Source organism: Clupea harengus, chromosome 21 (genome assembly GCF_900700415.2).
Source record: "Clupea harengus chromosome 21, Ch_v2.0.2, whole genome shotgun sequence".
NCBI lineage: Eukaryota > Metazoa > Chordata > Actinopteri > Clupeiformes > Clupeidae > Clupea > Clupea harengus.
In genome coordinates, this window is record NC_045172.1 from 17,021,429 (window position 1) to 17,033,928 (window position 12,500).

The following is a 12,500-nucleotide window of genomic DNA, read 5'->3' on the forward strand; positions in this document are numbered from 1 at the left end:
CTGCAATGAGCGCTGGACCTCCGCACACCAATCCTTACTATGGGGAGTAAGAAAGAGGAAAGATTTAGACTTAAAAGTAGAGAGGGGGGCCGCTTCTTGGCTAGAGGGGGGAAGATTATTCCATAAGAGGGGGACTGGAAAGGTTCTGCCTCCTACTGTAATCTTTGGGTTGGATGTCGATGAGAGGCCATAGAGTTTAGTAAGTTGGTGGCTAGATAGTGTGCCTCTCAAATGTGGCTAGGTGGCTAGATAGTGTGCCTCTCCTTGAACCATACGAACAAACAGTGGGTGGTGGGATGGACCCGAGGTCGGGCTGCATAGGGTTCATAGGGTTGTGCTGGGTGGGACACACTGTTGATTAAGTTGTTACGGTAAATTCATCTTTACAACTTTGATTTCTGTATTTTAAAACGTCAGTCGCTGTGTTATAATAGGCTAACTTGAGTTAGCTAACGTTACATGCTTCCGATTCTATACAATCTACTTTATGGTATTTACTCCCACTTGCATTCAGAATGTTACTAGTGGAAACCCCTTGTAGCGTAGTTGTTTTTTAGCCAAGTGCTTGGACAAGTTGTGCAGTTGCATGTATGACTGTGCTTAGGCTACATAGTTAGGATGGTGGAGGAATGTGCAGTCCCTGAATAGTTGAAATAGAAAATAATCAAGATAACTGTGAAACCATGACCATGTCTTTCACATTTAACCACCTCATTTCAAACTGTGGCAACCCTAATGTGATGTGGTGCTCAGTGTACACTAAGAGAGGAACTTTTTTAATTGATAATTAAAACCAATGTCCCCTTAGAGGAACCCCTTCAAGGTTATTTTCATTTTTGTTAGAAGATTCTCCCCGGCTTCTAACATGATATGGAATATGGTTCTAGTGGGCACCTGTTTAAGAAATCTGAAACAAACTAACCTGAAAGTAAAAAAAAAAAAACTCTCCCCTAATGTTAAAAAAATATATATTTTAAAGGGTTCTGCATTATTGCACTATAATACCAGTAGCCAAATGGTTTCTTAAAGGGGGCTACAAAGACCCTTTTATCAACATTTTCTGGGCACAACTTTTGAGGATTTTCTACTGGAGCCTCTTTAGCCCGTTCCTGTTGCTGGCTGCAATTGTGACCACTCCACTTTCCTGGTACTGCTCCCACACACAGAAAATTATCCGGGTGTTTATGAGGGTTTGACACATGCAGCCGCAGTGTGAGGCTGTCAATGAATTATAGATTATTGCCAATTTTCAGTTAATAGAAGCCAGAGCATGGTGTGAAGAAATAGAGGTATGACAATCTGGCAAGCGCTGTGTGACACAAACAAGGCCTCCACTCTCATTAGGCACTCTCAGGCCGAGAGCTGGACCAGCTGAAATATGCTGGAGGAGAGAGAGAGAGAGAGAGAGAGAGAGAGAGAAAGAGAGAGAGAGAGAGAGAGAGAGAGGAGAGAGAGGAGAAGGGGAGAGGGAGGGAGAGAGAGAGGGAGGCGAGAGAGAGAGGAGAGGGGGAGAGAGAGAGGAGAGGGAGAGAGAGAGAGAGAGAGAGAGAGAGGAGAGGGGGAGAGAGAGAGAGAGATGAGAGGGGGAAAGAGAGAGAGAGGAGAGGAGATGGGGAGAGAGAGAGGAGAGGGAAAGAGAGGGAAAGAGAGAGAAAGAGAGAGAGAGAGAGGAAAGAGGGAGGGATTGCACTCTTGTGCTGTTCTTGGCCACTGACGGTAGTTGCCTTGGCAATGGAAAATCACAGATCGCTTATACTGGGCCACCCTTTGCATATATTAAGTATCCCTTTAGCTCATTAAGACGTTACTGTTTTGTAACTAAGGCTCACTTAAACACTTAAACAAGCAATCACATACACACACAAACACAGACACACACACACAGCTGAAACTGGAGAAACAAGTGTACATGGTAGACCTGACTGAAGGGCACCTGATCAAGAGTCTAGTAGCTTTCAGTCATTTGACCTTTGACCTTACATGCTGTAGACATACATTGTGTGTTGGCCTGCTGTATTATGAGGAGCTGTATTATGATGAAGTGCTGTTCCAGACTTTACATTACAAGACATGGGAATTACTTGGACATTTTGCAGATGGTCTGTGAAGTATTGGGAGTGTTCTGGAGGGATATAGTTCATGGGTGCTATGCATTGCATGAGAAATGAGAATCTTGCTCTGACAAGGCAGTGGAATTTCCTTCGTCAGTAGTATTTCTGATAGCTGGGAATTATTCAGATTCATTTGCACTCTGGGCAAACCATATGTTACATTATTTAATCCCACTGGGAGTGTGGATTTTTCTACAACTGCTCATTATGTGGACTTATGTAATTAAGAAAGCTCACCATATTTCACAAAGTTCCTTCCCATAAAAGGTATGTCACTGTCAGATATACATTTAGGAATACTGGTACTGGTAATGCTTTCCTTCCCCGTGTCTGTGATAGTGTCAGACTTTAAACCTGGGTGTCCTTTTTGGGGGCAGGAAGTTCCTATGTGCTCTACTTTGCTCAAGTTGTGGTTGCTGACATCTAGTAACTGACTTCACATCCTGTTCATCTCTCAAAAGAAAGAAAACAAAAAAAAGAAAACAAGAAAATAAATGCTGCTGAGTGATGCACAGTCAAATAAAAAGCGAAACGAGGCATGGCTCATTAAAAACAAAAGTGCCTGCAGATGCAGACACGCACACGCTCACAAGATCTGGTGCATGACTCATGCCCCGAGGTGGTTCACACCTTTTTTTTTTCTACAGCAGGCCGGATTTGCCCACTGTTTCCTCGTGGCGTGATGCCCGTGGCTCAATCTCACCGGGCTGGTTCTCCCAGGTGCTTCGGTTTGCCCACCTTACCCTCACTGCCACACCTTCTGATAGGTCAAACAGAACCCACCTGGGCCTCCCCATTCCTTATACATCCCGACATATCCCGTTTGGAATGCGCCAGACGTCAATCGCAAGAGTGTCACTTGCGTGTCGAGTGACGGGGGGATGTAAGGACCCACAGAGTGGCGTTTGTGTGGTACGGCGCAATTTGTCATGAGTGCAGTCATTGCGATGTTTGTTTTGGCGCGGTGGCGTGTTTATGCAAAGTGAGGGAGTTCAGCGGGAGGAGGCGGGGCTCCGTGGGCGAGTGAGACAGGCGCAGGTGATAGGTTTACGATCGTGTCACTCACGTCATGGCATTTACAGGGGCCTCTCCTCGCTTGGCCTGACGCCACAGAGGAACTGTGTGGGCCTGAGACAGATCCCCACACTTATAATTACAGGCTGTGAATTTTTATGAATCAGGGAATGGCAATAAAGGCAAACGCGAGGATGCAGCACAGCGTGTGCTCTCTGTCGGACTGAGTGTGTGTGTGTGTGTGTGTGTGTGTGTGTGTGTGTGTGTGTGTGTGTGTGTGTGTGAAATCAGCTACCAAGATTTCAACACTAATGTAGAGTCACTCATTTGCATACATTACAACATTTCAGTGTCTGTTAGACAGACAGGTTTGACATTCTCAGCCAAAAGCTTTTTGGAAGTGCTCCAAAGTTTTCAAACCACTGATAGATTTATTTCAAAATCCTCATTAAAATGTACTCAGCTTATTTAAAACAGGTTTCCCAACTCTTTGTCATAACATTTAACAAATCCAAACACAAACTGGAGCCTTTGATTACGGTGTGAGTTTAACTCCATTGAAAATGTCATATTCCAAGCACTGGATAAAGCATCCTGTGATATTACTGCCTTTGCTGTGAGCTGTAGAACCCAGTGTGGTAGTCTCTCTATAACCATACAAAGTGGTAGTTTGCTATGGTTAAAATAAGCATTCTCTGTGTTCATCTACCATTGTGAGGGTGTTTCTGTGCTCTCCTTCATTCAGACGTGATGTTTCATTGTGAGCCCAGTGAAACTAACTCACATTGTTTTCTTATCAATCAACGTCGAGTCGTCCGCATTCAGGCCCCTCCGCAGGGAGAAAGAGCCCCGCGGACGCTGCTTTCAAAGCGGCTCCGCGACCTCCCTCCTCCGGAGAAGTCCGCGCTGTGTCGACTCCTTACTCCTCCTGAGAGTTTTTTTCTTCTCCTCCTCCTTTTCTTCAAAACCCCGGTGGAGGACCCCACTCGCCATTGTGTTGGCCTTGCATATTCATGAAGACCCCTCTCTCTCTCTCTCTCTCTCTCTCTCTCTCTCTTGCTCGCTTCTCCTTCTCACTCTGCCCTCCACTAGAATGGCTCTCTGCTGGGAGGCTGCAGGGAACGCCAGCTCCCACTCACTGTTCACTCACCGCTGGGGGTGGGGGGTGTCGTTTTAGGCCACAGTTAGTGGCCAGAGTTAGTGGCCTGATAGTGAAAGGGGTCATATATACCCAGATAAAATGTGTAGCTAAAACAAAACAAAAATCTCAAATCTACACCCAACTAGGCAACGCTTCGGAGAAATGGTAAAAGCGCTTCCGTGTCTGTTAGGACACTTAGAGGGAGTCCCTCTCCCCTCCCTTCTCACGTTGCTGGAGCAGCCATTCCCTGATCCCCCCTGTGTGTTCGGAGCAGGATTCCTCCTCATGCCAGACTGACTCATCCATCACTCGGGGCCAGGCCTTGAATCCCCCATAACAAGCGCGGCCCTCCGACTTCCACGGCAGGGAAGACGTCCGTTCCAGCGGAAGGATGAAGAGGTGATGACCACTCAGGAGAGACAGGATGTCGGAGTCACCAGCTGGCTGGAGATATAGAGATGATGTCAGGCCGTTTCTTTCTCTCTTTCTTTCTTTCCAAGGCGAGGTGGGGATGGATAGGGATCCTGGTGTTTGTGTATGGGTGTGTATGCGCACATGTGTGTGTGTGTGTGTGAGAGAGAGAGAGAGTGGGGGGTTCTTTCCACTTCTGCATGCAGCTGTCCAGGCCATCCGAGGAAGGGCATGGCTCTTTCCCAGATTCCTGTGAAAACGGAATTGATCCGCGGGGGTCATCTCCTGCGTCTGCTGCCCGCCACGGGCTCGGGGGGCTTTGGGCCCGGGGCTTGGGAAGCGGGCGGGACATCTCCCATGGCAAGCATTCCAGCGGTGGCCATCGTAACCCAAGACTCCGAGCCCTGCCACGGCCCTCTCCGCTCCCTTTGTTCCTCGGCAGGGTTGTGAATTTTGCGGTTGTCCTTCTGATTTTCTTGCAGCGTGAAGAGTGTGTGTGGGGAGGGGGGAGAGGAGACAGAGTCCATCTGTGACCTCGCTCTCATCTTGCCTCAGATTTCTACACCAACAGTGCTCTGTTTGTGCCGGCCGTTCGGAGTTCATGATCCCTCCATGCTCAGTAAAACATTTGGCCACATTAAAATTCTCCTGTCAGTTTGCACATTTACAAAAAAACAACCAAATGGGCTGTTTGTCCCAACTGTGAAACAAATAGCCACATGCTATTCAAATCAGCCAACGACTGAAGCTGCATTCAGTAGCTTACTGCCTCGCGTTTCGCCCACCAGTCTTGGGGTTGGCACATCTAGCTTGTTTACTGATGAAAACCAAAACACATTAAAAAAACAAAAAAAAACATTAAAAACATCTACCTCTACCTGGAATCCCTCAGAGAACACCTACCGCTACCTGGAAACTTTCAGTCGGCAAATTAGCAGTATTGAGTTTTCGCAGTCTAAACACACAGCAGAGAGGAAATGGCTTTAATGGGAAAGACTGAGAGAGTGTGTTTGTGTGATGAGTGGGAGATTGTTATCTATTAACCCCTCGAGGCCTTAACACCCCCGTCTCCCTCCCCTCCCCTCCCCCCGCTCCATGGCTGTAGGGGCTGGCCGGGTAGAGGGAGCCCCCCCGCTGTGTGTTTGGTAGCACTCAGGGGGAGTGTGTGAGCCTCTGACCTCTCTCATTGCACCCCGGTTGGGGCACTTTTCAGAGGGGTCGGCCTTATCACGTGTAATCCAGTTCACGGAGCAAATGAGCAGTGACAGGTCCAGATTAAGAGGGGTGAAGACCAGGCCCCCCATCACCGCCGTGCTGTCGTCTCTCTGAGTGAGGAAGCGGGGTCCTACAGAGGCGGACTCTGGTCCCGGTCCACTTGTAAAGCCACTGTGACTCTATTAGAGACCGGTGTGCTGGAGTGTCCTTGGGTATCCATCCGAAGCCTGTGACTGGAGCTCCAGAGCACTGCATGTTTTCAGCTCTCTCTCTCTCTTTCTCTCTCTCTCTCTCTCTCTCTCTCTCTCTCTCTCTCTCTCTGTCTCTCTCTCTCTCTCTCTCTCTGTCTCTCTCTCTCTCTCTCTCTCTCTCTCTCTCTCTCTCTCTCAGTTTACAACAGTTTCAACTGTCCAAATGTTTTGTTGCTGGGAAGTCTGATGAGTGGACAGACGTGTGATAGAGCATGGGTTACCACTGTACAGAAACTTCACAGTGCGATGGACCTCACTGTTAAATATAATGGTGCGGGTATAAAAGGGCACATTTATTGGTTGTGTGCCACAAGATGGGAAGTTTGAATCATTGACATCTGTTTCATAAACCACATAACCCAGTATACCGTCTAACCCTAAGTTAGAACCAGCAGAGATCCAACACAATGAGCTCAAGGCACCCTCCGGTGAAGAGGGGGCTCTAAAAGAGGGACACGTACCCTGAGACACTGACATGGCATGGGTGGAGAAGGAGAGGACGTGGGCTTCTGTGAGGGCTTCACCGGAGGTTCCCTTCTGAAGAAGCCACAGGGCTTTTCACGGTTTCCAAAGGAGTGATTTATCATCTTACAGTGGGTGGATATGGAAATCATTTTGGTGCATTGAGTTGTGACGGGTGATGGCTTTGAGTAGGCAGGATAATAGGATTGCCATGGGTGGTGGTGATCATCCCAGAGAGGAAAGGACAAAAGTGGACGTGTGTGTAGATGGTCACATCACAAGTCTTGATTTGGAGGGAATCGGTCATTTCTTCTAACGTCACAAAATGATGGTTCATAGACGGTGTGTTCCATCTAGTGCTCTATTAAATAAACTATATATTAAATGTGTGCGTGTGTGAGCCTGATTTACGCAATATGTAAAGCATATACATAGAAAAACAGTTTGTCGTTTTAGTTCGTTGTAAAACAGCGACTCATGTGTGGGCAGCCTGTTGAGCTGAAGACTGGCACGCTATGGTCCCAGATGCATCCGTCCCATTGGCTGGATAGATTGGACATGTAGGGAGTAGACCGTTCTCCCCCCCAATTATTTTCCCTGCGAAATACTCCCCCAGCCAAACTTGATGTAATCTTTGTAATAGCTCAGTTAATCGGCTTAAGTCGTCACCCACAAAAAAAGGTCTTTTTGCTGAAGGAATTTGTCAAGGCGTTTTTTTTTTTTAGTTGTGAGATTAGTGTGAAGAGGGTGTGCCATAGGAAGGTGTGGGCAATAATCGCCCAATGTGTGAACGGCAGTTTGGTGGGTTTAGCATTCTAGGCTTTCCCTCTCGGCATTGTGTGTTGGAATTGCTCCGTGACGACTTGTCAAAGTGACGTTGACACTTAAGTTGGACAGAAATAAATAGGCATGTATTTCACCACTGACAAATGTATGTGTTATAATTGATGGCACTGTAACCCCGACATGTGTTTTTGTCATTCCAAATAATATGTCGCTCGTCAAAACAAAGCAGAATACAAAAGAAGCAGCATACAACACCTGGAAAGGGGATTTGAATAACAGATTTAAAGTGTTTGTGTTTGTGTTTGTGTTTTTGCATCAGTTGTTGGAAATCAGAATCTATCATGTCTAATTTTTTCCTCTTCTTTTATCTTATGTTTGTGTAGAGGGTGAGGTATTGTGAGATTTTGAATGGGGCCATCTGTATTTTCCTTGCTTTTCATGCATGGGCATACACACACACGCACACACACACACACACACACACACACACACACACACACACACACACACACACACACACACACACACACACACAAAAACATGCAAAAATAAGAATGTGGGGTGGATTTGGGAGTGCTTTGGGAGGTCAAGGGTGTGTTAATTCGAGTCAAGTGTTAATGTAAGTTGAGTATGTGTGTTGGGGTATCTCACAGATGCTGACATCAGCTGCTTCTTTATATTCTATGAGGTGAGCAGTCAGGGGGGGCTTCTCAATAAAAGAGGGTAAAAAAGAGTTGGAGGAAGGGAGGGCCGGGGTGATAAAGAGAAAGAGAGAGAGAGAGAGAGAGAGAGAGAGAGACTAACTAAGTAACACCCTCTTTCCCACCCCTTTTTCTCCTCTCTCTCCTCCCCTCTCAGCCCTGGGGGCTGTCAGTGTCTGAGTTTCCACGGAGCGTAGCAGTGTGTCGGCGTGTGTGTCTCCCGTCCACCTCCATCCTCTCCACCCCGTGACTGGAGCAAGTGTGTGTGAGTGAGAGCCAGCCCGCGCGTGTGTGTGTGCGCGTCAAGAGCGGCCGTCTGCTTCACCTGCCGCGGCTGAAACCTCAGGGAGTTCCCCAGGGCTCGGCTGGCGCGGTGGGATGCTGCGACCCGGGCGACCCGTCTGCCACCTCCCCCGGTTACTGTCGCCGCCGCTGCTGCTGCTGTGTCGTCTGCTGGTGCTGGCCTCTCTGCTGAGCGTCTCGGAGGGTGAGTACCACCTTGCTCCGCTCCACTCCGCACACCCACCCTGCTCTTTCCTCCACCGCAGCCCAGGCACACCCCTCTTCCCTGGGCTGCTTCACTCTGGGATAATGGACGGATTAGCTGATGGATAACACACAGGACAAGCTTAGTGGGTCTCACCCCTGCAGCTAAGTTGCGGTTATGCAGCAGGTGTAGAGCAGTCAAGTACAAGGGGATGTTTAACGCCCAGACCCAAGTTTAAGGCTGATTTGGCTTGAATGGTTGTTCTGCTGACAGGTCATTCCTCTACTCCCATTCCTCTGGTTGTTGTTTTGGAGACATACAGTGCAGACGAGCTCTGTGGGAGTCAGACAGTATTTCATGCCGGGGTGTTTATGTCGGTGCACGGCTGTTATGATCCACGTCCGTCTGTGAGCGTTTGCATTCCCAATACTACCCTCCCCTCGCGGCGTGTTTAGATTATTTTTCAAAAGTCAGACACCAATTGGTCATATTCTGCAGATTCTTGGATGGAATACCTCCCGGCGGGTTTGAGATTCTGGTGTTGGTACTGTGGTCATTGCAACAGGTGGGAAGCGTTCAAGTATTTTAATAGACTCAGACGTTTGCTTGTGTCAGTGTGGGGTTTGCCTGCTGGGCTTCGGGGTCTGTCTAGATGGAGGAGAAATACATTCAGTTGTCAGGCACTTGTTAAATACACAGTTGGGCGTTAAGCTGCAAAAGCAATCCAGCTCCCATGCTGCCACACACATACACACATACACATACACACACACACAGAAAAATGCCGTTTATACACAAATGCCCACAGCCACACAAACAAAGAGAAAACCCTTTCACACACGTGCAAGTGCGCAAACACCAACACCGCCACATGCGCTGATTCTGAAGCCCCCTGTCTTCAGCTCATTTCAGTAGTGTAGACATGTGGCTGACCACATGGCGTTAGTTCAGCTGGTGATGGATTGCAGCTCTCTATTCCACCACATCATTGCTTGTCCATTCACATCATTTTGTAAATGAAAATGAGTGAAATGTTAGGCACCCAAAAGTGCTTCTAAAAAGGTACAAATTGCAAAATTGCTAAGAAGACAACAGCAATAGGGCACACGACCGTACGCACCATATGTTATTTTCATACTGAGAGATACGTTATGTGATGCATTTATCACGCTGTGTATTCACCCTCAGTGTTGTAATTGTGATACAATAAGTACCTATGGGACACTCAGTTTTACAGGACAATTTTTAAGAAAATCAATGGTGTAGTTTTAACCACAGTTGGTATCGAATAGTAATTGTTTATTGAGCAGTGGACATGTTATCCTATCCCAGCATAGTAACTCAGTCCCCCCTAGAACCACTACTTTCGTCTCATAATCTATACTTCAATTGATTTAATGTTTTCACTATCTACATGGTTCATTTATATTCATTGAGTTGTGCCTGGGAACTGAATTGGAAAACTACACAACTAAAAAAAATATAGTTTTAAGATATCTTCAATGATTCTTAGTTTTCAGCTCTTTTTTCATCTATATAGTAGATACCCTTGTCTGTCCTTTGGAAAGTCACAGACGTGAAACTACTTCGGTGAAATCTAACTCTCTCTCCTCCTCTGGTGTACATCATTGAAAGAATAAACCTGTATTGCTGGTTATTCATCACTCTGACTGAGTCTCCGATATTTGGGATACATTTAATTCCTTTTATACTCTAAATTACATTTACCTTTATTAATTTACTTTTATTCTAACAGTCTTGCTGTTATATTGTGCGTATACTAAAGCGGTGACCATATTACACTCCTCTGTCAGTGCATCAGTGGCTGTTTCTACATTCCTGAGTTCATGCCCACCATTTCGTTGTTGCAAAATTTACAATCATGGAATTTTCCAGAAGTGCTTTGAATCTCACAAACAGCCTTCAAAAGTAGGTTCTTGGTTGTTTTAAGTCATCGCAGACTGATAAAGCAGAACCTCTCAGGGTCAGCATCTGAAGATAACGCTCAGCACAGAGACTGCCCACAGATGAGTCCATGTCTCCACGCATCCTTCTGGAAATTCCTTAGCGGCTCACTTCTCTAATTGGCTTAGCTGAAATCTCATGTTGCCCAGTTGACAGCCATGTCTTCTCCTCACATCTCTCCATATTTGTACGCTCACACTCTTCTGATCACATTCTTCTGTTCCATGAAGGTTATCAGTGGAGTGCAGGACTTATCTTAGAATGTCATGTCATGTCATGTCACTCGTCTAGCACAGTAACGTAGACAGTAACAAAGCAGTGAGATTGTAGTGCCTTGTAGCAATGGCATTCAGAAAGGGAGGAGAGAATGAGAACGCTACTTAGCATCTAAAATGCTACATCAGCAGATTTCCTCTCTGAAAGCAGTGAAATGACGGCGGCCGGGGGCCAGGGTTCCGTGTTCCAGAGCACCGCGGCGTTCGCTCGGGTGTCCCCCCCCCCCTGTCCCGACCCGACCGCCACACCAGGGCAGCTGGTTCTCGTTTAGCACTTATGGTATACGGCCAAGGCTGCCAAAACAAATGGACCTTCTCTGAGGGAGCAGGAAGCCTTTGGGCCAGGGGCGCATAGGCAGTCTCGGCACAGTTCCTCAGGTCAACTTCCTGTCTCTGACCAAAACCCTGCATGGCAAATCAGGTCTTTGCATCTGATCACCTGACCAATCAGATCTCTTTTGCCAAATCTACTGAAACGTTCAGGCCTTTTAGATTCTGAATGCAATCGCCTTCTGTCTCCAGAACCATAGGCCCAATAAGCAGAGATCAGTCAGAGTAGTGTTCTCACTGAAAACCTCATGGATAAGTGTGCTGAGTCTTCACAGAGTCTGCGTCCTGAAAGCACCTTTACACAATGGGCTGAAATACACAGTCATACACTGACATACACAATGGATGAATTTAATGCACCTGTCAACAAAAAGTGAGAAAAACAAGATGGTATTAATTAGGCGTGAAAATTACATCTTTATAAAGTGATGGATAATGCTATCTATGAAGAGCTTGCTTGAATAAAAGGCAAGTTTTTGTAATTGTCCTTCAGCTGAGTATGAATATAATTTCAAACGCATTTTTATGAAGCAAAGTCACGTTCTTTTCTCTTCTTTCTTTTAAAAGTGCTGTTGCTTTGGCCCCCTTTAGTCTTGCTTGTGACTGACCGCAGTAGACAGAGTTCCAGTCAGAACTGGAGAAATCGGGGCATCTTCTATCATTCCGTCGTGTCAGCAGCCATATCAAGGTCACTGTGCCTCGCTTGTGTCTCCCGTGTTAGCCTTCAGTGCTGATATGGGAGACGGACCTGAGTGCAGGGATGTGTTTATCAGTGTATCTCACACACTGCATTTACTCCAAGTTCCATCCGTAGTGTCCTTTAAAATAAACATTCAAAACCAGTTGGGCTTTTGCTGGGAAGTTACACTTTCTAGTGTTAGATTTCTTGAATGTGAAGAGGAAAACTTTCTACTGTCTATGAAACTTTGGTCATTCTTGTGCAACGTTGTTGCCACATTTCTCACCTGTTTAGGTGATTAGTTTTTTTGTGTGCGTCATGATTTAGAATTGTGGAATTCTGAAATAAAGATAAGCTGTAGCCTGTCTGTCGTTGTGTGTGTGCCTGTGTGTGTGTGTGTAGTGTGTCAGTGTGCAGTGTGTGGGTGGATAGTTTGAAGGCCGCCGGTGGGGGGAAGGAGGTTTGAGGTGCAGCGTTGTGCTTTGCGAACAGAAGCGAAAAAGCAGCAGTGTGAGAGAGCAGTCATCCTCCCTTTCTCCCTCTCCGTCTCCCCCTCGCTCTCGTCCCGTCCCAGGCTGGCCCAGCCGCTTCCTGACAGGATGCAGATCGTGTTCCCCAAACAGAACCCGATCCACGGACCAGACCCCGCTCTAGCATTGCCGGGGGTGTGTG

At 46.9% G+C, this 12,500-nt stretch overlaps 1 protein-coding gene across 1 annotated transcript in view; it reads left to right on the forward strand.

Annotated features, from left to right (window-relative positions):
• The window catches only part of bmpr1bb (bone morphogenetic protein receptor, type IBb), a 70,315-nt gene that overhangs the window by 38,799 nt on the left and 19,016 nt on the right, over window positions 1-12,500 (forward strand). The window contains exon 3 of the mRNA XM_012840740.3: window positions 8,250-8,579. Coding sequence (XP_012696194.2) covers window positions 8,471-8,579 — 109 coding nt within the window. The 5' untranslated portion in view covers window positions 8,250-8,470. The remainder of the gene's footprint in view (window positions 1-8,249; window positions 8,580-12,500) is intronic.